This window comes from Salvelinus alpinus, chromosome 31, assembly GCF_045679555.1.
Source record: "Salvelinus alpinus chromosome 31, SLU_Salpinus.1, whole genome shotgun sequence".
NCBI classification, from domain to species: domain Eukaryota; kingdom Metazoa; phylum Chordata; class Actinopteri; order Salmoniformes; family Salmonidae; genus Salvelinus; species Salvelinus alpinus.
The window spans coordinates 34,959,257-34,981,288 of NC_092116.1; the positions used below are offsets into that span (position 1 = coordinate 34,959,257).

The window sequence follows — 22,032 nt, forward strand, 5'->3', positions numbered from 1 at the left end:
CCTGTTCCCCTTTGGGCCCTGGTCAGGAGACTGCATCCTATATGGGACCCTGTTCCCCTTTGTGCCCTGGTCAGGAGACTGTATCCTATATGGGACCCTGTTCCCCTTTGTGCCCTGGTCAGGAGACTGCATCCTATATGGGACCCTGTTCCCCTTTGGGCCCTGGTCAGGAGACTGCATCCTATATGGGACCCTGTTCCCCTTTGGGCCCTGGTCAGGAGACTGCGTCCCCTATGGGCCCCTGTTCCCCTTTGGGCCCTGGTCAGGAGACTGCATCCTATATGGGACCCTGTTCTCCTTTGGGCCCTGGTCAGGAGACTGCATCCTATATGGGCCCCTGTTCCCCTTTGTGCCCTGGTCAGGAGACTGCATCCTATATGGGACCCTGTTCCCCTTTGTGCCCTGGTCAGGAGACTGCATCCTATATGGGACCCTGTTCACCTTTGTGCCCTGGTCAGGAGACTGCATCCTATATGGGCCCCTGTTCCCCTTTGTGCCCTGGTCAGGAGACTGCATCCTATATGGGACCCTGTTCCCCTTTGTGCCCTGGTCAGGAGACTGCATCCTATATGGGACCCTGTTCCCCTTTGTGCCCTGGTCAGGAGACTGTATCCTATATGGGACCCTGTTCCCCTTTGTGCCCTGGTCAGGAGACTGCATCCTATATGGGACCCTGTTCCCCTTTGGGCCCTGGTCAGGAGACTGCATCCTATATGGGACCCTGTTCCCCTTTGGGCCCTGGTCAGGAGACTGCGTCCCCTATGGGCCCCTGTTCCCCTTTGGGCCCTGGTCAGGAGACTGCATCCTATATGGGACCCTGTTCCCCTTTGGGCCCTGGTCAGGAGACTGCATCCTATATGGGCCCCTGTTCCCCTTTGTGCCCTGGTCAGGAGACTGCATCCTATATGGGACCCTGTTCCCCTTTGTGCCCTGGTCAGGAGACTGCATCCTATATGGGACCCTGTTCACCTTTGTGCCCTGGTCAGGAGACTGCATCCTATATGGGCCCCTGTTCCCCTTTGTGCCCTGGTCAGGAGACTGCATCCTATATGGGACCCTGTTCCCCTTTGTGCCCTGGTCAGGAGACTGCATCCTATATGGGACCCTGTTCCCCTTTGTGCCCTGGTCAGGAGACTGTATCCTATATGGGACCCTGTTCCCCTTTGTGCCCTGGTCAGGAGACTGCATCCTATATGGGACCCTGTTCCCCTTTGGGCCCTGGTCAGGAGACTGCATCCTATATGGGACCCTGTTCCCCTTTGGGCCCTGGTCAGGAGACTGCATCCTATATGGGACCCTGTTCCCCTTTGGGCCCTGGTCAGGAGACTGCATCCTATATGGGGCCCTGGTCAGGAGACTGCATCCTATATGGGACCCTGTTCCCCTTTGGGGCCTGGTCAGGAGACTGCATCCTATATGGGACCCTGTTCCCCTTTGGGCCCTGGTCAGGAGACTGCATCCTATATGGGAACCTGTTCCCCTATTGGCCCTGGTCAGGAGACTGCATCCTATATGGGACCCTGTTCCCCTATTGGCCCTGGTCAGGAGACTGCATCCTATATGGGACCCTGTTCCCCTATTGGCCCTGGTCACGAGACTGCATCCTATATGGGACCCTGTTCCCCAATGGGCCCTGTCCAGAAGTAGGACGAAATGCAGGAAAACAAGAAAGAGTTGGTGAACCTACAGCTGTGCTGGAATGAGAACAATATGGCTGTCAGATCTGATGTTATGTAAAGGGAGGATGAGGGTTAATGACCTGAATGGTCAGAAGTGGAAAAACACAGGAAGAAGAGAGATCGTGATACAGAAAGACAGGAAGAAGAGACATCATGATACAGAAAGACAGGAAGAAGAGAGATCGTGACGTAGAAAGACAGGAAGAAGAGAGATCATGATACTGAAAGACAGGAAGAAGAGAGATCATGATACTGAAATCAGTGGAGCATCTTGTAAAGAAAGCATAAAGAGATCCAAGGTAGGAAGCAAGTGTAGTGATGTGTTGGAGTTTAAAGTGGTGATGGTGTTGATGAGACCACAGGGCCTCACTTACACCAGGTGGCACAGTTGATTCTAGCAGTGCCTGGTCGAGTTTCAGTACCTGGGATCTTCTGTCCAGAACTGTTCACACACCAACAGTAACCTACCAGAATTGGACATGTTAATAACCTGTTAAATATATAATATTTACACATTTTACTGTAACATATTGAATTGTCACGTTCAACTCAATTGGAGCATTTATGGTGTGTGTGTGTGTGTGTGTGTGTGTGTGTGTGTGTGTGTGTGTGTGTGTGTGTGTGTGTGTGTGTGTGTGTGTGTGTGTGTGTGTGTGTGTGTGTGTGTGTGTGTGTGTGTGTGTGTGTGTGTGTGTGTGTGTGTGTGTGTGTGTGTGTGTGTGTGTGTGTGTGTGTGTGAGTGGTAACCTGTAGAGCCTGAACATTGCTCATGGGTGTATTCTACATCGTCATCACAAGTGGGGATGTCAGCTCCAATTAGTCCATTTTTCACAGCATCTCTTGCACGCTCACAGGGGGTCTTGGGTCGTTTAATACCACCTGGTACAGGTAACATACACTGTAATGTGGACATAACATAACATAGCAATGCTGGACATACATTCTGGAAAAACTAAAAACCTGTTACATATACAATATTTACACACACCCCACATGCAACAGCAGATCCTCACACACAAGTATTTTTACTTTAGTACTTTACACCACTGGATAAAGGCCAACATTGGGATCTCTCGTTGGGTTAATGAGGCAACTAGTCACACCTGTGACAGGTCCTTTAAAAGGAGAGGTGGAAGAGGTCGACTATAACTCACTGACAACAGAGAGACACCCAGTGAATCCCTTGGAAGAGATTGCCTGGGCTGCATCTGGAATCGTTGGTTGCGTCCCCTATGGGCCCTGGTCAGAAGTAGTTTGTACGGAATAGGGTTCCATTTCAGACCTAGGTACTTCCTGGATGAATATTGAAGTCCTGCTACTTGACTGGAAATTCTATCAGTGTTATTTCCTGATAGTTGGTAGACAATCCAATCATACATCCAGTTGAATGATCAAACCATTCATATCAGAATACCTCAGTCCAGCATCTAGACACCAATATACATCTCTGGAACTAGAGTGGGAGGTAGCCTGCTGTTTGCGAGTTGGGCCAGTAGTTCAAATCAGTGAGCTGACAAGTTGATATATCCGTCCATGTGCCTTTGATCAAGGCACAACATTAATTTCTCCAGTGTCACAGTTGATAATGCCTCTCAGTTGAAGTCGGATGTATCACAATTCCAGTGGGTCCGAAGTTGACTTTGCCTTTAAACAGCTTGGACAATTCCAGAATGATGTCATGGCTTTAGAAGATTATGATAGGCTAATTGACATCATTTGAGTCAGTTGGAGGTGTACCTGTAGATGTATTTCAAGGCCTACCTTCAAACTCGGTCCCTCTCTGCTTGACATCATGGGAAAATCAAAAGAAATCAGCCAAGACAAGTCTGGTTCATCATTGGGAGCAATTTCCAAATCCCTGAAGGTACCACATTCATCTGTGCAAACAATAGTACGCAAGTAAAACACCAATAGACCACGAAGCCATCATACCACTCAGGAAGGAGACGCGTTCTGTCTCCTAGAGATGAACGTACTTTGGTGCGAAAAGTGTAAATCAATCCCAGAACAACAGCAAAGGACCTTGTGAAGATGCTGGAGGAAACAGGTGCAAAAGTATCTATATCAACAGTAAAACGAGTCCTATATCGACTTAACCTGGAAGGCCACTGAGCAAGGCAGAAGCCACTGCTCCAAAACCGCCATAAAAAAATGCCAGACTACGATTTGTAACTGCACATGGGGACAAAGATCGTACTTTTTGGAGAAATGTCCTCTAGTCTGATGAAATAAAAATTGAACTGTTTGGCCATAATGACCATCGTTATGTTTGGAGGAAAAAGTGAGATGCTTGCAAGCCGAAGAACACCATCCCAACTGTGAAGCACGGGGGTGGCAGCATCATGTTGTGGGGGTGCTTTGCTGCTGGAGGGACAGGTGCACTTCACAAAATAGATGGCATCATGAGGAAAGAAAATTATGTGGATATATTTAAGCAACATCTCAAGATATCAGTCAGGAAGTTAAAGCTTGGTCGCAAATGGGTCTTCCAATTGGACAACGACCCCAAGCATACTTCCAAAGTTGTTTCAAAATTGCTTAAGGACAATAAAGTCAAGGTATTTGAGTGGCCATCACAAAACCCTGACCTCAATCCTAAAGATTGAGGTCAGGGTTTACAAAAACGAAAAGTGGTAACATCCAAATAATGGCTTAGATGTTTTTCAACTTTCTTTTTAGTTAACAACATCTTTGTTGAAAATAGAAAAAATTATGTATTTACCATCCCTATGTCTCCCAACCCCTCCTGTCTCAGCCTAGATAGAGAGAGAGTGGAACAGGAAAAGAGAGAGGAAGTGGGGGAGAGAGAAAGAGAGACGGGGTGGGGAGAGAGAGAGAGAGAGGGGGTGTGGGGGAGAGAGAGAGAGGGGGGGAGAGCGAGAGAGAGAGAGAGGGGGGTGGGTGGGAGAGAGAGAGGAGGGTGGGAGAGAGAGAGAAGGTGGGAGAGAGAGAGAGAGAGGGGGGTGTGGGGAGAGAATGAGGGGGGTGTGGGGGAGAGAGAGAGAGGTGGGGGGGAGAGAAAGAGGGGGTGAGAGAGAGAGGGGGGGTGGGAGGGACAGAGGGGTTGGGGGGGGGAGAGAGGGGGGGTGGGGGGAGAGAGAGGGGGGTTGGGGGAGAGAGAGAGGGGGGTTGGGGGAGAGAGAGAGGGGGGGTGGAGAGAGAGAGAGGGGGTGGGGGAGAGAGGGGGGGTGAGGGAGAGAGAGAGAGGGGGAGGAAGAGAGAGAGGGGGGAGGAAGAGAGAGAGAGATGGGGTGGGGGAGAGAGAGGGGGGGGTTTGGAGGGAGAGAGAGAGAGAGGGGGGGTGGGAGAGAGAGAGAGAGAGGGAGGGGGGGAGAGAGAGATGGAGGGGGTGGGAGAGAGAGAGGGGGGGTAGCCAGAGAGGTGAGAGACAGCGAGAGAGAGAGAGAGAGAGAGAGAGAGAGAGAGAGAGAGGGGAACAGAAAGAGAGAGAGGGGGGAGAAAAAGGGTGGAGCGGGAGAGAGAGAGAGATTTAATTTACATCAACAAGAAGAATGATACTGAATTCAAATTTTTTCAAACCTGAAAACTGAAAACATCCTTCTAGTCCTTGTCTACATAACCCAGAAACCTGCTTTTATGCTCAAAATGTCACATTGCATTTCATTTTGTATAAAAATTATCCACACATCAAACAAGATGTCCGCTTGATCCTAGAGAATAAAGCAGTCTTTAAAACACTTGTTCACAACTTGGCAGCTAACATATTAACAAGGACTACATACAGCATGTCATCTGGAAAAAATTATATATAAATCCAATCTATTATTATTATTATTATTAAATAAAGTATTATTAAACCTATTCAATGAAAATAATGATTTAATAAATAATGAATAAATATGTTATCGTACCCAAGTGGAGGCGAGGACAGCCAGGCAGAAGCACAGGATATTTAGTAGCTTCATCTCTCTCCTCTCTGTGTGGTGGTCCGTCCAGAATACTGTTCCCCCGGGCCTCAGGGCCCCTATATATGACAATACCTGATGACAAACCCTTGGTTAGGTCCAAATGGCACCCTATTCCCACCTACGTTTTCACTGTTTGTCTAGGGAGCGGTCCCTCCGAGAAACCTCCTGGGGTTTCGTAACAGATTGATTGACTGATTGATTGATACAGTGCCAGTAAACCCACACAGGACAGTAAACAGGGACAAATTCCCATATGTGTTTTCGACCCCCCCCCCCCCCCCCCCTCCCAGTTCCCGAAAGTTCTAAGTGCGAAAGAAAAGGTGTGTGTGTGTGTGTGTGTAGGTAAAGAAATAAAACAACAGTAAAAAGACATTTGAAAATAAGAATAGCAAGGATATATACAGACACCGGTTAGTCAAGCTTATTGAGGTAGTATGTACATGTAGGTATGGTTAAAGTGACTATGCATACATGACGAACAGAGAATAGCAAGGCTATATACAGACACCGGTTAGTCAGGCTTATTGAGGTAGTATGTACATGTAGGTATGGTTAAAGTGACTGTGCATATATGATGAACAGAGAATAGCAAGGCTATATACAGACACCGGTTAGTCAGGCTTATTGAGGTAGTATGTACATGTAGGTATGGTTAAAGTGACTGTGCATATGATGAACAGAGAGTAGCAGAAGCGTAAAAAGAGGGGTTGGCGGGTGGTGGGACACAATGCAAATAGCCCAGTTAGACAATGTAATAACGGTTAAAGGGGAAATCTGCAGTTGTTACATCTGTTTTTGGTTTTATATATGAATGACATGTACACATTGATTCCTGAATAATAGAAGTTATAAATGCCTCATGAGCTTAGTTCAACTGTCTTACCCCATCAGACCCCAAAATATACTCTGTTAACAAGGAAAATGTAAACAAACACAATATAGCCTCAAAACATGGATAAAACTATAATGTTGATATCACGGATGGTCAGTCTTTCATCCGTAGCTCAGGGTGGTTACATTTCTCCAGCCCCAACCCTCCGTTTTGTACCCTCTCCCTAGCTGACCCTAATCTTCTCCCCTAGCTAACCCTAACCCTCTCCCCTAGCTGACCCTAATCTTCTCCCCTAGCTAACCCTAACCCTCTCCCCTAGCTAACCCTCTCTCCTAGCTAACCCTAACCCTCTCCCCTAGCTAACCCCAACCCTCCGTTTTGTACCCAAACAGTGGCAGAGAAACACTTTGTTATTGTTTTAACTGCTGATTTCCCCTGTAAGACGTTGTGTGTCTGCTGTGAGAGACCGGAACAGGATCTTCTCAGATTTGTTTGTTCCGGCACCTATTTGCCCAGATCTCTTGACATGATTTATTCATTTTATTAATTATTTCACTGTTTGTAAACATTCTAATAAAAATGATCATCATTAAATCAAATTAAAATCAAATTAAATCGTTATTTCTCCAAGAAAGACTATCATGTAAAACCACAATCATACTTCTGTGTAATCATCCTATCCTGCCACACTGATTCCAGACCTGCTCTCTTATTTTGTCATAGAGGTTATGTTGAGGGCCAGTGGGGTAAGTAACTGATCTTGACACAGGTCTTTGTAGTGGTGGTCAGCTAGTGAAGAGGTTCCTAAGTAGTCACGTCACGTAGCCTAGTCTAGTCGTTTCCTTGCTGAATTTCAATCGTTGGAAAGCCAAATAAGAGAGGAGGAGAAGAGGAAGAGGAGAGGAGGAGAGAAGGCGAAGAGGAGGAGGAGACGAGGAAGGGGAGGAGAAGAGGAGGAGAGGAGACAAGGAGGAGAGGAGGAGAGAAGGAGAGAAGAGGAGAGGAGGAGAAGAGGGGAGGAGAAGAGGAGAGGAGGAGGAAACGAGAGGAGGAGGAGAGAAGGAGAAGAGGAAACGAGAGGAGGAGGAGGAGAGGAGGAGAGGCGGAGAAGAGGAGAGGAGGAGAGGAGACGAGAGGAGGAGAAGAGGAGGTGGAGAGGAGACGAGAGGAGGAGAAGAGGAGAGGCGGAGAGTAGAGGAAAGGAGGAGAAGAAGACATGTGACAGGAAGGGGAGAGGAATTATTTGGTTTGATGTTACCTCACTAGGGTATGTGGGACGGTAGCGTCCCACCTCGTCAACAGCCAGTGAAACTGCAGGGCGCCAAATTCAAAACAACAGAAATCCCATAATTGAAATTCCTCAAACATACAAGTATTTTACACCATTTTAAAGCTACACGTGTTGTGAATCCAGCAAACATGTCTGATTTCAAAAAGGATTTACGGAGAAAGCACACGAAATGATTATTTTAGGTCAGTAGATAGCCACAGAAAACTCAACCATTTTTCCAGACAAAGAGAGGAGTGACAAAAAGCAGAAATAGAGATAAAGTTAATCACTAACCTTTGATGATCTTCATCAGATGACACTCATAGGACTTCATGTTACACAATACATGTATGTTTTGTTCGGTAAAGTTCATATTTATATCCAAAAATCTGAGTTTAGGCGGGACGCTACTGTCTCACTTGGCAAATAGCCAGAGAAAATGCAGAGCGCCAAATTCAAATGAATTACTATAAAAATTACTATAAAAATCTAACTTAAATCACACATGAAAGATACCAAATGAAAGCAACACTGGTTGTAAATCCAGCCAACATGTCAGAATTCAAATAGGCTTTTCGGCGAAAGCAAACAATGCTATTATCTGAGGATAGCACCATTGTAAACAAAGAGAGAGAAGCATATTTCAACCCTGCAGGCGCGACACAAAACACAGAAATAAATATATAATTCATGCCTTACCTTTGACGAGCTTCTGTTGTTGGCACTCCAATATGTCCCATAAACATCACAAATGGTCCTTTTGTTCGATTAATTCCGTCGATATATATCCAAAATGTCCATTTATCTGGCGTGTTTGATCCAGAAAAACACCGGTTCCAAATTGTAAAACGTGACTACAAAATATCTCAAAGGTTACCTGTAAACTTTGCCAAAAAATGTCAAACTACTTTTGTAATACAACTTTAGGTATTTTTTTACGTAAATAATCGATAAAATTGAAGGCGGGATGATCTGTGTTCAATACAGGATTAAAACCAACTGTAGCTAGCTTTCTGGTCACGCGCTTCTAACAAACAGGACACTTCGAGTGACCCTCCTTCAAGATTGCCATACTTCTTCATTACACAAAGGAATAACCTCAACCAATTTCTAAAGACTGTTGACATCCAGTGGAAGCGGTAGGAACTGCAAGAAGGTCCCTTAGAAATCTGGTTTCCCAATGAACACTCATTGAAAAGAGAGTGACCTCCAAAAAAGTTCTGAATGGTTTGTCCTCTGGGTTTCGCCTGTTAAATAAGTTATGTTATACTCACAGACATGATTCAAACAGTTTTAGAAACTTCAGAGTGTTTTCTATACAAATCTACTAATGATATGCATATCTTATCTTCTGGGGATGAGTAGCTGGCAGTTTAATTTGGGCATGCTTTTCATCCAAAATTCCGAATGCTGCCCCCTACCCAAGAGAAGTTAAAGGTGATTTGGCCTTTGGCATTTATAGCTACTGTAGCGGTGGCTGATGTTGGCTATAGGTCGGGCAGCTGTTTACATAATAAGGACAACATTTTCATAACGCTGAAGCATTTAAGTGCATATAAGTACTGTAGTTCTCATTATAATCTTACAGTGTAAATATATTAGAAAATTGTGTTATAAGGAGGCTATAGTTTACCTCTAGTCAACTGAGCAATACATAAATAGTTGCCTCTTTATAATCAGCATTGTTCAAGTAAAGCTTAAAATCAAGTCACGCTCTCAGGTTATCATAAGGAAGGGAACCATCTCTGCAGCAATTCACCAATCAGGCCTTTATGGTAGATGACCAGACCGAAACCACTCCTCTGTAAAAGGCACTTGACACCGCGCATAAAGTTTGCCAAAAGGCACCTAAAGGACTCTCAGAAAATGAGAAACAAGATTCTCTGGTCTGATGACACAAAGATTGAATGCCAAGAGTCACATCTGGAGGAAACCTGGCACCATCACTGCGGTGAAGCATGGAAGTAAAAAAAATGACACCTTTATTTAACCAGGTAGGCTAGTTGAGAACAAGTTCTCATTTACAACTGTGACCTGGCCAAGATAAAGCAAAGCAGTGCGACACAAACAACAACACAGAGTTACACATGGAATAAACAAGCGTACAGTCAACAACACAATAGAAAAAATGAAAAGTCTATATACAGTGTGTGCAATTGGATTGAGGAAGTAAGGCAAAAAAACAGGCTTAGTAGTAAAAAGTAAAAACATAGTAGCTTAGTAGTTACAGTTTAGCAAATGATGGTGTGTATGTCACGTTCTGACCCTAGTTCTTTTGTTATTTCTTTGTTTTAGTATGGTCAGGGCGTGAGTTGGGTGGGTTATCTATGTTCGTTTGTCTATGTTGGTTTTCGTTTGGCCTGGTATGATTCTCAATCAGAGGCGGGTGTCGTTAGTTGTTTCTGATTGAGAATCATAATTAGGTAGCCTTTTTCCACCTGGGTTTCGTGGGTAGTTATTTCCTGTTTAGTGTTTTTGTGTTTTACGTTACGGGACTGTTTCGGTTTTCTTATCTATGCACTTTGTTATTTTTGTATTGTTGTCGTGGTCAGTATTATTAAATACGACGCTGCGCATTGGTCTGACCTTTCTTACTCCTCGTCAGATGAGGAGGACGAATTCCGTTACAGTGTAAGTAGTGATACTGGTGTGCAAAAGAGCAGAAAAGTAAATACAAACATTATGGAGATGAGGTAGGAAGATTGGGTGGGCTATTTACAGATGGGCTATGTACAGCTGCAGCGATCGGTTAGCTGATGTTTAAAGTTAGTAAGGGAAATATAAGTCTCCAGCTTCAGCGATTTTTGCAATTCGTTCCAGTCACTGGCAGCAGAGAACTGGAAGGAAAGGCAGCCAAAGGAGTAGTTGGCTTTGGGGATGGCCAGTGAAATATACCTGCTGGAGCGCGTGCTACGGATGGGTGTTGTTATCGTGACCAGTGAGCTGAGATAAGGTGAAGCTTTACCTAGCATAGACTTATAGATGACCTGGAGCCAATGTGTCTGGTGACGAATATGTAGCGAGGGCCAGCCGACTAGAGCATACAGGTCGCAGTGGTGGGGGGTATAAGGGGCTTTGGTGACAAAACGGGTGGCACTGTGATAGACTGCATCCAGTTTGCTGAGTAGAGTATTGGAGGCTATTTTGTAAATGACATCGCCGAAGTCGAGGATCGGTAGAATAGTCCGTTTTACGAGGGTATGTTTGGTGGCTTGAGTGAAGGAGGCTTTGTTGCGAAATAGGAAGCCGATTCTAGATTTAATTTTGGATTGGAGATGTTTAATATGAGTCTGGAAGGAGAGTTTACAGTCTAGCCAGACACCTAGGTATTTGTAGTTGTCCACATATTCTAAGTTAGAACCGTCAGAGTAGTGATGCTAGTCGGGCGGGTGGGTGTGGGCAGCGAACGGTTGAAAATTATGCATTTGGTTTTACTTGCGTTTAAGAGTAGTTGGAGGCCACGGAAGGAGAGTTATATGGCATTGAAGCTGGTCTGGAGATTAATTTAACAAAGTGTCCAAAGAAAGGCAAGAAGTATACAGAATGGTGTCGTCTGCGTAGAGGTGGATCAGACAATCACCCGCAGCAAGAGCGACATCGTTGATATATACAGAGAAAAGAGTCGGCCCGAGAATTGAACCCTGTGGTACCCCCATAGCGACTGCCAGAGGTCCGGAAAACAGGCCCTCCGATTTGACACACTGAACTCTGCCTGAGAAGTAGTTGGTGAACCAGGCGAGGCAGTCATATTGAGTCTACCGATAAGAATATGGTGATTGACAGAGTCGAAAGCCTTGGCCAGGTCAATGAAGACTGCTGCACAGTACTGTCTTTTATCGATGGCGGTTATGATATCGTTTAGGACCTTGAGCGTGGCTGAGGTGCACCCGTGACCAGCTCGGGAACCAGATTGCACAGCGGAGAAGGTACGGTGGGATTCGAAATTGTCAGTGATTTGTTTATTGACTTGGCTTTCGAAAGACTTTAGAAAGGCAGGGCAGGATGGATATCGGTCTATAACAGTTTGGGTCTAGAGTGTCACCCCCTTTGAAGAGGGGGATGACCGCGGCAGCTTTCCAATCTTTAGGGATCTCGGACGATACGAAAGAGAGGTTGAACAGAGTGGTAATAGGGGTTGCTACAGAAAGAGAGGGTCCAGATTGCTGGGTCCAGATTTTGCAGTTCTTTCAGAACATCAGCTATCTGTATTTGGGTGAAGGAGAAGCTGGGGAGGCTCGGGCAAGTAGCTGTGGGGGGTGCGGAGCTGTTAGCCGGGGTTGGGGTAGCCAGGAGGAAAGCATGGCCAGCCATAGAGAAATGCTTATTGAAATTCTCGATTATCGTGGATTTATCGGTGTTACCTAGCCTCAGAGCAGTGGGCAGCTGGAAGGAGGTGCTCTTATTCTCCATGACCCCAAAACTTTTTGGAGTTAGAGCTACAGGATGCAAATTTCTGTTTGAAAAAGCTAGTCTTTGCTTTCCTGACTGACTGCGTATATTGGTTCCTGACTTCACTGAAAAGTTGCATATCGCGGGGACGATTCGATGCTAGTGCAGTCCGCCACAGGATGTTTTTGTGCTGGTCGAGGGCGGTCAGGTCTGGAGTGAACTAAGGGCTATATCTGTTCTTAGTTCTACATTTTTTGAAAGGGGCATGCTTATTTAAGATGATGAGGGAATGAGGACAGTATAATTCCCATAGCCCTCTTAGGAGAAATACAGGGTTAGAATGAGGACAGAAGAACTCCCATAGACCTCTTAGGAGAAAGACAGGGTTATAATGAGGACAGTAGAACTCCCATAGACCTCTTAGGAGAAAGACAGGGTTATAATGAGGACAGTAGAACTCCCATAGGAGAAAGACCGGGTTATAATGAGGACAGTAGAACTCCCATAGACATCTTAGGAGAAAGACAGGGTTATGAGGACAGTAGAACTCCCATAGACCTCTTAGGAGAAAGACAGGGACAGTCAACTCCAGTAAATACTGTGTACGTAAGATAGTCAGTAATCCTGCAGATTCAACAGTTTACATTACAATAGGAGACTGACTCAATGTGAAAGTGACTCAACAGATTTTCAGGCCAAAATTCTAACATCTGCATAAAAAAAATATGCACAATATCCCTCCAGTGGTGTTTCTACCAAACTGACTTGTTGTGGATAAAATCAGTGATGATGGAGTGCACACAAAATGTACTTTTTTTTCACTTAAGTTTTCATGTACCATATTCAAAATCTAAAGTTCAATGTGTTTCCATGGCATTTTCAACTCTACTAATAGTTTGGTCGGTAAAACTGTTGCCTAAAGGAAAATTCCACCCAAAAACTCTCTTTTGATATTTGTTTCATTAGTCCATTGTTGATATATTCCCAGAATGAGAGAATGAGAGAGATCTCGCAGTCCTGGGAAATTCCAGTCCTCATGGGTCTGATTGGTGTCACACTTTTCCCCCCATCCACACCATCTAGCAAACACAGCTGATTTAAACTAAATGCATTTTTAACTGAAGATCATGATTAGTTGATTATTGGAGTCAGGCGTGTTAGCTGGGAAAAAGTGTGACACCAATCAGGCCCCCCTGAGGACTGGAGTTGCCCAGGCCTGAAAATGTGTCTTGTTGTGTACACACACTGACTAATCCAATGACTACAATGTAACACAGCATGGACTACACTACCCACAACACACCCTGACTAATCCAATGACTACAATGTAACACAGCATGGACTACACTACCCACAACACACCCTGACTAATCCAATGACTACAATGTAACACAGCATGGACTACACTACCCACAACACACCCTGACTAATCCAATGACTACAATGTAACACAGCACGGACTACACTACCCACAACACACCCTGACTAATCCAATGACTACAATGTAACACAGCATGGACTACACTACCCACAACACACCCTGACTAATCCAATGACTACAATGTAACACAGCACGGACTACACTACCCACAATACACCCTGACGAATCCAATGAAACACAGCATGGACTACACTACTCAACACACCCCAACTAATCCAATGACTACAATGTAACACAGCATGGACTACACTACCCACAATACACCCTGACTAATCCAATGACTACAATGTAACACAGCATGGACTACACTACCCACAATACACCCTGACGAATCCAATGAAACACAGCATGGACTACACTACTCAACACACCCCAACTAATCCAATGACTACAATGTAACACAGCATGGACTACACTACCCACAATACACCCTGACTAATCCAATGACTACAATGTAACACAGCACGGACTACACTACCCACAATACACCCTGACTAATCCAATGAAACACAGCATGGACTACACTACTCAACACACCCCAACTAATCCAATGACTACAATGTAACACAGCATGGACTACACCACCCACAATACACCCGGACTAATCCAATGACTACAATGTAACACAGCATGGACTACACTACCCACAATACACCCTGACTAATCCAATGAAACACAGCATGGACTACACTACTCAACACACCCCAACTAATCCAATGACTACAATGTAACACAGCATGGACTACACTACCCACAATACACCCTGACTAATCCAATGAATTTTATATTTACCTTTATTTAACTAGGCAAGTCAGTTAAGAACAAATTCTTATTTTCAATGATGGCTTAGGAACAGTGGGTTAACTGCCTTGTTCAGCTCAGGCGTTGGGAATCCCCGACCTTCTAGCTGCTGCCGAAACTGCTGCTGGCAAACGCCCTTCACTCATCAACCCTGGACTTGTCTCGTCATCATTATTACTTATCAATCTACACACAATACCCCTTATAGACAAAGGGAAAACAGGTTTTTAGAAATGTTTGCAAATTTATTGAAAATAAAAACAGAAATAGCTTATTTACATAAGTATTCGAAAGCCGATGGGTTCCTCCTCTTTTTAATAGAAGCCATCAGGCTGTTCTCACGCAATTGCATAGGTTATAGAAATGTTGCGCAACATGAGATCATGAAGTGATTTAGATTTGCATTGATGTCAGAGTGATTCGAGCGACAATAGAGTGCTGAGTAGCAGGCAGTTAACAAGTGTGGTAGACTACTAATGACCATCAGCAGCATCAGAGCTTGGAGAAGCCTAACTACTACATGGTCACGTGGAATTTGACTGCCTTCATGTCCTGTAACTGCCGGTGTGGTGGTAATACAGTCACCATAACAGTCCTACTCCTTCCTCCATTTCCCAGAAATGGACTGTTTCAGATACATTGTTCAGCATATAAAACCAACAATAAAGGAAAAAAACGGTTTAATCTCTAGATTTCATGTATTTATTCATATGGGATGTGAATCAGGTCCTGTAGTACAGTAAAGAAAACTGTCAAAGTCTTTTCAGAGTCTTCGTTCCAACGCCTGTCATCTACATCCACATCTACAATTACAGACAACACATGTTCAACACACGTGCCTGAGGATATAGTGTCTGATCGAGGTCCCCAGTTCCCTTCGAGAGTCCGGAGGGCGTTCATGTAACGTCTGGGGTCTCGATCAGCCTCACCTCAGGTTTCCACCCCGAGAGTAATGGGCAGGTGGGCAGATGGAAAGAGTGAACCAGGATGTGGGCAGGTTTCTGCTTAGTAAGGCTCATGGTCTCGTGATAGGTTGCCCTGAGACTAAATCAGTGTCACCCTTAGCCCAAGAGGGAATTAGCCTACCTATTGGGCTCACGGCTAAAGGGGAAATCTGCAGTTGTTACATCTGTTTTTGGTTTTATATATGAATGACATGTACACATTGATTCCTGAAGAATATAGTTTATAAATGCCTCATGAGGTTAGTTCAACTGTTGTACCCCATGAGAACCCAAAATATATTCTGTTAACCTTTCTGATCTACCCATACCCTATACGGGTTCACTTTCACTTTTGAATTTGGCACCCTGCAATTCAGCGGTTGTTTAGGAAAGGGGAGGCACACAGAACTTTCGGGAACTGGGGTTGGGGTTGCGAAAACACATATCGTAATTTGTCCCTATTTGCTGTCCTGTGTGGGTTTACAGGTACTGTGTGGGGTGTTACGATGACTGAAACAACACACCGTGCTAAAACATAATCTCCTCTCAGTAAGACTAGCCTGAGTGTCAGGCTGTTTGTGTTGTCATGCCAACTCCTTGTCACTCAAAGTCATGTTTGGCTTGACAATGAGCAGTGGAGTTGGCATGAGTACAAACCTATCCAGAATACAAAGGCTGCAAAGGGACAACCTGTTTGAGAAATCAATACAGACATCAACTGTTGAGTCAGCTCACCTCCAGGTCAGAGAAGAGATAGTGAAAAACAACCACACAGACACTAAAATCAACAAGACTGTTACTTCAAGACTGTGGTTTCATTCCAGAAACATGCCTCCTATGTTCTTCTCTCGTTCTCTCCCCTCTACTCCTCACATCTGCTCAGTCTGATCAGGGGTCGTATGTATCATGCCTCTACTCCTCACAGCTACCCAGTCTGATCAGGGGTCGTATGTATCATGCCTCTACTCCTCACAGCTACCCAGTCTGATCAGGGGTCGTATGTATCATGCCTCTACTCCTCACAGCTACCCAGTCTGATCAGGGGTCGTATGTATCATGCCTCTACTCCTCACAGCTACCCAGTCTGATCAGGGGTCGTATGTATCATGCCTCTACTCCTCACAGCTACCCAGTCTGATCAGGGGTCGTATGTATCATGCCTCTACCCCTCACAGCTACCCAGTCTGATCAGGGGTCGTATGTATCATGCCTCTACCCCTCACAGCTACCCAGTCTGATCAGGGGTGGTATGTTTCATGCCTCTACCCCTCACAGCTACCCAGTCTGATCAGGGGTCGTATGTATCATGCCTCTACTCCTCACAGCTACCCAGTCTGATCAGGGGTCGTATGTATCATGCCTCTACTCCTCACAGCTACACAGTCTGATCAGGGGTCGTATATATCATGCCTCTACCCCTCACAGCTACCCAGTCTGATCAGGGGTGGTATGTTTCAAGCGTCTCAGAGTACTGATTTTGGAGGGGACTGATCCTAGCTTAGCACACTTACTGAGATGTTTGATATGACCGGCCAGCCCCAGATCTGTCAAGGGCACAGGGGACGCAGCCTATCTGGAATGAGAAGCAACCCAACCTGTGAGTCAATCAATCTGTTACGAAACCCCAGGAGGTTTCTCGGATTGACCGCTCACTAGACAAACAGTGAAAACGTATGTGTATCCCAAATGACACCCTATTCCTTATATAGTGCACTACTTTAGACCAGAGTCCTATGGGTCTCCCTATGGGCCCCAGGTATAAGTAGTGCACCATATAGGGAATAGGGTGCCATTTGGACCTAACCAAGGGTTTGTCATCAGGTATTGTCATATATAGCGGTCCTGAGGCCCGGGGGAACAGTATTCTAGACGGACCACCACACAGAGAGGAGAGAGATGAAGCTACTAAATATCCTGTGCTTCTGCCTGGCTGTCCTCGCCTCCACTTGGGTACGATAACATATTTATTCATTATTTATTAAATCATTATTTTCATTGAATAGGTTTAATCATATTTTATTTAATAATAATAATAATAATTGATTGGATTTATATAGATTTTTTTCCAGATGACATGCTGTATGTAGTCCTTGTTTATATGTTAGCTGCCAAGTTGTGAACAAGTGTTTTAAAGACTGCTTTATTCTATAGGATCAAGCGGACATCTTGTTTGATGTGTGGATAATTTTTATACAAAATGAAATTCAATGTGACATTTTGAGCATAAAAGCAGGTTTCTGGGTTATGTAGACAAGGACTAGAAGGATGTTTTCAGTTTTCAGGTTTGAAAAAATTTGAATTCAGTATCATTCTTCTTGTTGATGTAAATGAAATCTCTCTCTCTCCCACTCCCCCCTTTTTCTCCCCCCTCTCTCTCTTTCTGTTCCCCTCTCTCTCTCTCTCGCTGTCTCTCACCTCTCTGGCTACCCCCCCTTCTCTCTCCCACCCCCTCATCTCTCCCACCCCCCCTCTCTCTCCCTCACCCCCCTCTCTCTCTCTCTCCCTCCCAACCCCCCCCTCTCTCTCTCTCCCTCCCTCCAACCCCCCCCCTTCTCTCTCTCTCTCCCCCACCCCCCTCTCTCTTCCTCCCCCTCTCTCTCTCTCTCTTCCTCCCCCCTCTCTCTCTCCCACCCCCCCGTCTCTCTCTCTTCCTCCCCCCTCTCTCTCTCTCTCTCTCCCCCACCCCCCTCTCCCCCAACCCCTCTCTCCCTCCATCCCACCCCCCACTCTCTCTCCCCCCCAACCCCTCTCTCCCTCCCTCCCACCCCCCCCTCTCTCTCTCACCCCCTCTTTCTCCCCCCCACCTCTCTCTCTCCCACCCACCCCCCTCTCTTTCACTTTCTCTCTCTCTCGCTCTCCCCCCCAACCCCTCTCTCCCTCCCTCCCACCCCCCCCTCTCTCTCACCCCCTCCTCTCTCTCTCCCACCCACCCACCCCCCTCTCTTTCACTTTCTCTCTCTCTCACTCTCCCCCCCTCTCTCTCTCTCCCCCACACCCCCCCTCTCTCGCTCACTCTCCCCCCCTCTCTCTCTCTCCCCCACACCCCCCCCCTCTCTCTCTCTCTCCCCACCCCCGTCTCTCTTTCTCTCTCCCCCACTTCCTCTCTCTTTTCCTGTTCCACTCTCTCTATATCTAGGCTGAGACAGGAGGGGTTGGGAGACATAAGAATGGTAAATACATAATTTTTTATTTTCAACAAAGATGTTGTTAACTAAAAAGAAAGTTGAAAAACATCTCAGCCATTATTTGGATGTTACCACTTTTCGTTTTTGTAAAGCAAGCTCAGTTACACAAAATCATTCTAGCTCTCTATTTTTGCATACACTCAATTAGTACTTGGTAGCATTGCCTTTAAATTGTTTAACCTGGGTCAAACATTTCGGGTAGCCTTCCACAAGCTTCCCACAATAAGTTGGGTGAATTTTGGCCAATTCCTCCTGACAGAGCTGATGTAACTGAGTCAGGTTTGTAGGCCTCCTTGCTCGCACATGCTTTTTCAGTTCTGCCCACAATTTTTCTTTAGGATTGAGGTCAGGGTTTTGTGATGGCCACTCCAATAACTTGACTTTATTGTCCTTAAGCAATTTTGAAACAACTTTGGAAGTATGCTTGGGGTCGTTGTCCATTTGGAAAACCCATTTGCGACCAAGCTTTAACTTCCTGACTGATATCTTGAAATGTTGCTTAAATATATCCACATAATTTTCTTTCCTCATGATACCATCTATTTTGTGAAGTGCACCTGTCCCTCCAGCAGCAAAGCACCCCCACAACATGATGCTGCCACCCCCATGCAACACAGTTGGGATGGTGTTCTTCGGCTTGCAAGCATCTCACTTTTTCCTCCAAACATAACGATGGTCATTATGGCCAAACAGTTCAATTTTTATTTCATCAGACCAGAGGACATTTCTCCAAAAAGTACGATCTTTGTCCATATGTGCAGTTACAAACCGTAGTCTGGCTTTTTTATGGCGGTTTTGGAGCAGTGGCTTCTGCCTTGCTCAGTGGCCTTCCAGGTTAAGTCGATATAGGACTCATTTTACTGTGGATATAGATACTTTTGCACCTGTTTCCTCCAGCATCTTCACAAGGTCCTTTGCTGTTGTTCTGGGATTGATTTACACTTTTCGCACCAAAGTACATTCATCTCTAGGAGACAGAACGCGTCTCCTTCCTGAGTGGTATGATGGCTTCGTGGTCTATTGGTGTTTTACTTGCGTACTATTGTTTGCACAGATGAATGTGGTACCTTCAGGCATTTGGAAATTGCTCCCAATGATGAACCAGACTTGAAATACATCTACAGGTACACCTCCAACTGACTCAAATGATGTCAATTAGCCTATCAGAATCTTCTAAAGCCATGACATCATTCTGGAATTGTCCAAGCTGTTTAAAGGCAAAGTCAACTTCGGACCCACTGGAATTATGATACAGTGAATTGTAAGTGAAGTAATCTGTCTGTAAACAATTGTTGGAAAAATTAAGTATCATGCACAAAGTAGATGTCCTAACAGGCTTGAGGCCAAAAACTATAGTTTGTTAACAAGAAATTTGTGGAGTGGTTGAAAATTGACTCCATCCAACTTCCGACTTCAACTGAGAGGCATTATCAACTGTGACACAGGAGAAATTATTGTTGTGCCTTGATCAAAGGCACATGGACGGATATATCAACTTGTCAGCTCACTGATTTGAACTACTGGCCCAACTCTCAAACAGCAGGCTACCTGCCACTCTGTTTCCAGAGATGTATATTGTGGTCTAGATGCTGGACTGAGGTATTCTGATAAGAATGGTTTGATCATTCAACTGGATGTATGATTGGATTGTCTACCAACTATCAGGAAATAACACTGATAGAATTTCCAGTCAAGTAGCAGGACTTCAATATTCATCCAGGAAGTACCTAGGTCTGAAATGGAACCCTATTCCGTACAAACTACTTCTGACCAGGGCCCATAGGGGACGCAACCTACGATTCCAGATGCAGCCCAGGCAATCTCTTCCAAGGGATTCACTGGGTGCCTCTCTGTTGTCAGTGAGTTATGGTCTACCTCTTCCACCTCTCCTTTTAAAGGACCTGTCACAGGTGTGACTAGTTGCCTCATTAACCCAACGAGAGATCCCGATGTTGGCCTTTATCCAGTGGTGTAAAGAACTTAAGTAAAAATACTTGTGTGAGGATCTGCTGTTGCATGTGGGGTGTGTGTAAATATTGTATATTTAACAGGTTTTTAGTTTTTCCAGAATGTATGTCCAGCATTGCTATGTTATGTTATGTCAACATTACAGTGTATGTTACCTGTACCAGGTGGTATTAAACGACCCAAGACCCCCTGTGAGCGTGCAAGAGATGCTGTGAAATATGGCATATTTGGAGCCTTCATCCCCACGTGTGATGACGATGGAGAATACATTCCTGAGCAATGTTCAGGCTCTACAGGTTACCACACACACCATAAATGCTCCAATTGAGTTGAACGTGACAATTCAATATGTTACAGTAAAATGTGTAAATATTACATATTTAATAACAGGTTATTAACATGTCCAATTCTGGTAGGTTACTGTTGGTGTGTGAACAGTTCTGGACAGAAGATCCTGGGTACTGAGACTCTACCAGGCACTGCTAGAATCAACTGTACCACCCAGAGTAAGTGAGGCCCTGTGGTCTCATCCAACACCATCACCACTTTAAACTCCAACACATCACTACTCTTGCTTCCTACCTTGGATCTCTTTATACTTCCGCTACAAGATACTCACTGATTTCAGAATCATGATCTCTCTTCTTCCAGTCTTTCTATATCATGATCTCTCTACTTCCAGTCTTTCTGTATCATGATCTCTCTTCGTCCTGTCGTTCAGTACCATGATCTCTCTTCTGTGTTTTCCACTACCGACCATTCAGGTCGTTAACCTCATCCTCCCGCTACATGCGATCAGAACTGACAGCCACATTGTTCTCGTTCCGGCACAGCAGTTGGTTCACCAGCTCATACTTGTTTACATGCATTTCGTCCTACTTCTGACCAGGGCCCATTGGGGAACAGGGGCCCATAGGGGACGCAACCCAAGATTCCAGATGCAGCCAGAGCTTCCAGGATGTTTGTCCAGCAATGTATGTTATACTATGTAATGTCATTGTTACAAAGACTCTTATCTGTGTGTTTAGATGGTATGATACGAACCAAGACCCCCTGTGAGATTGCTAGAGATACTGCGATGAAAAAAGTTGGATTTGGAGTGTACGTCCCCACGTGTGACAACGATGGACAATACACCCCTGAGCAATGCTGGGCCTCTACAGGTTAACACTCACACACACTATAATGGCTCCAATTCTGTTGAACATGACAATTCAATGTGTTACAGTAACATTTATAATTGTGTAATTATTGTATATGTAACATGTCCATTTCTGGTAGGTTACTGTTGGTGTGTGAACAGTTCTGGACAGAAGGTCCCGGGTACTGACACTCGACCAGGCACTGCTAGAATCAACTGTGCCACCTGGTTAATGTGAGGCCCTGTGGTCTCATCCAACACCATCACCACTTTAAACTCCAACACATCACTACTCTTGCTTCCTACCTTGGATCTCTTTATACTTTCTTTACAAGATGCTCCACTGATTTCAGAATTATGATCTCTCTTCTTCCTGTATCACGATCTCTCTTCTTCCTGTATCACGATCTCTCTTCTTCCTGTATTACGATCTCTCTTCTTTCTGTATCACGA

The 22,032-nt window shown here is 45.1% G+C and overlaps 3 protein-coding genes across 3 annotated transcripts in view; 2 read left to right on the top strand and 1 right to left on the bottom strand.

Moving 5' to 3' along the window:
* Positions 1–5,690, bottom strand: part of LOC139561536 (equistatin-like) — a 143,764-nt gene extending 138,074 nt beyond the window's left edge. The window contains exons 1-4 of the mRNA XM_071378733.1: positions 5,552–5,690; positions 4,402–4,435; positions 2,427–2,558; positions 2,054–2,143 (exon numbers count right to left, since the gene is read on the bottom strand). Coding sequence (XP_071234834.1) covers positions 2,054–2,143; positions 2,427–2,558; positions 4,402–4,435; positions 5,552–5,605 — 310 coding nt within the window. The 5' untranslated portion in view covers positions 5,606–5,690. The remainder of the gene's footprint in view (positions 1–2,053; positions 2,144–2,426; positions 2,559–4,401; positions 4,436–5,551) is intronic.
* The window catches only part of LOC139561546 (ladderlectin-like), an 85,009-nt gene that overhangs the window by 13,869 nt on the left and 49,108 nt on the right, over positions 1–22,032 (top strand). The gene's annotated exons all lie outside the window — the stretch shown is intronic.
* LOC139561544 (equistatin-like) overlaps positions 17,128–22,032 on the top strand; it is an 8,942-nt gene continuing 4,037 nt past the window's right edge. Inside the window, exons 1-6 of the mRNA XM_071378752.1 lie at positions 17,128–17,235; positions 18,422–18,455; positions 20,603–20,734; positions 20,855–20,944; positions 21,467–21,601; positions 21,720–21,813. Coding sequence (XP_071234853.1) covers positions 17,182–17,235; positions 18,422–18,455; positions 20,603–20,734; positions 20,855–20,944; positions 21,467–21,601; positions 21,720–21,813 — 539 coding nt within the window. The 5' untranslated portion in view covers positions 17,128–17,181. The remainder of the gene's footprint in view (positions 17,236–18,421; positions 18,456–20,602; positions 20,735–20,854; positions 20,945–21,466; positions 21,602–21,719; positions 21,814–22,032) is intronic.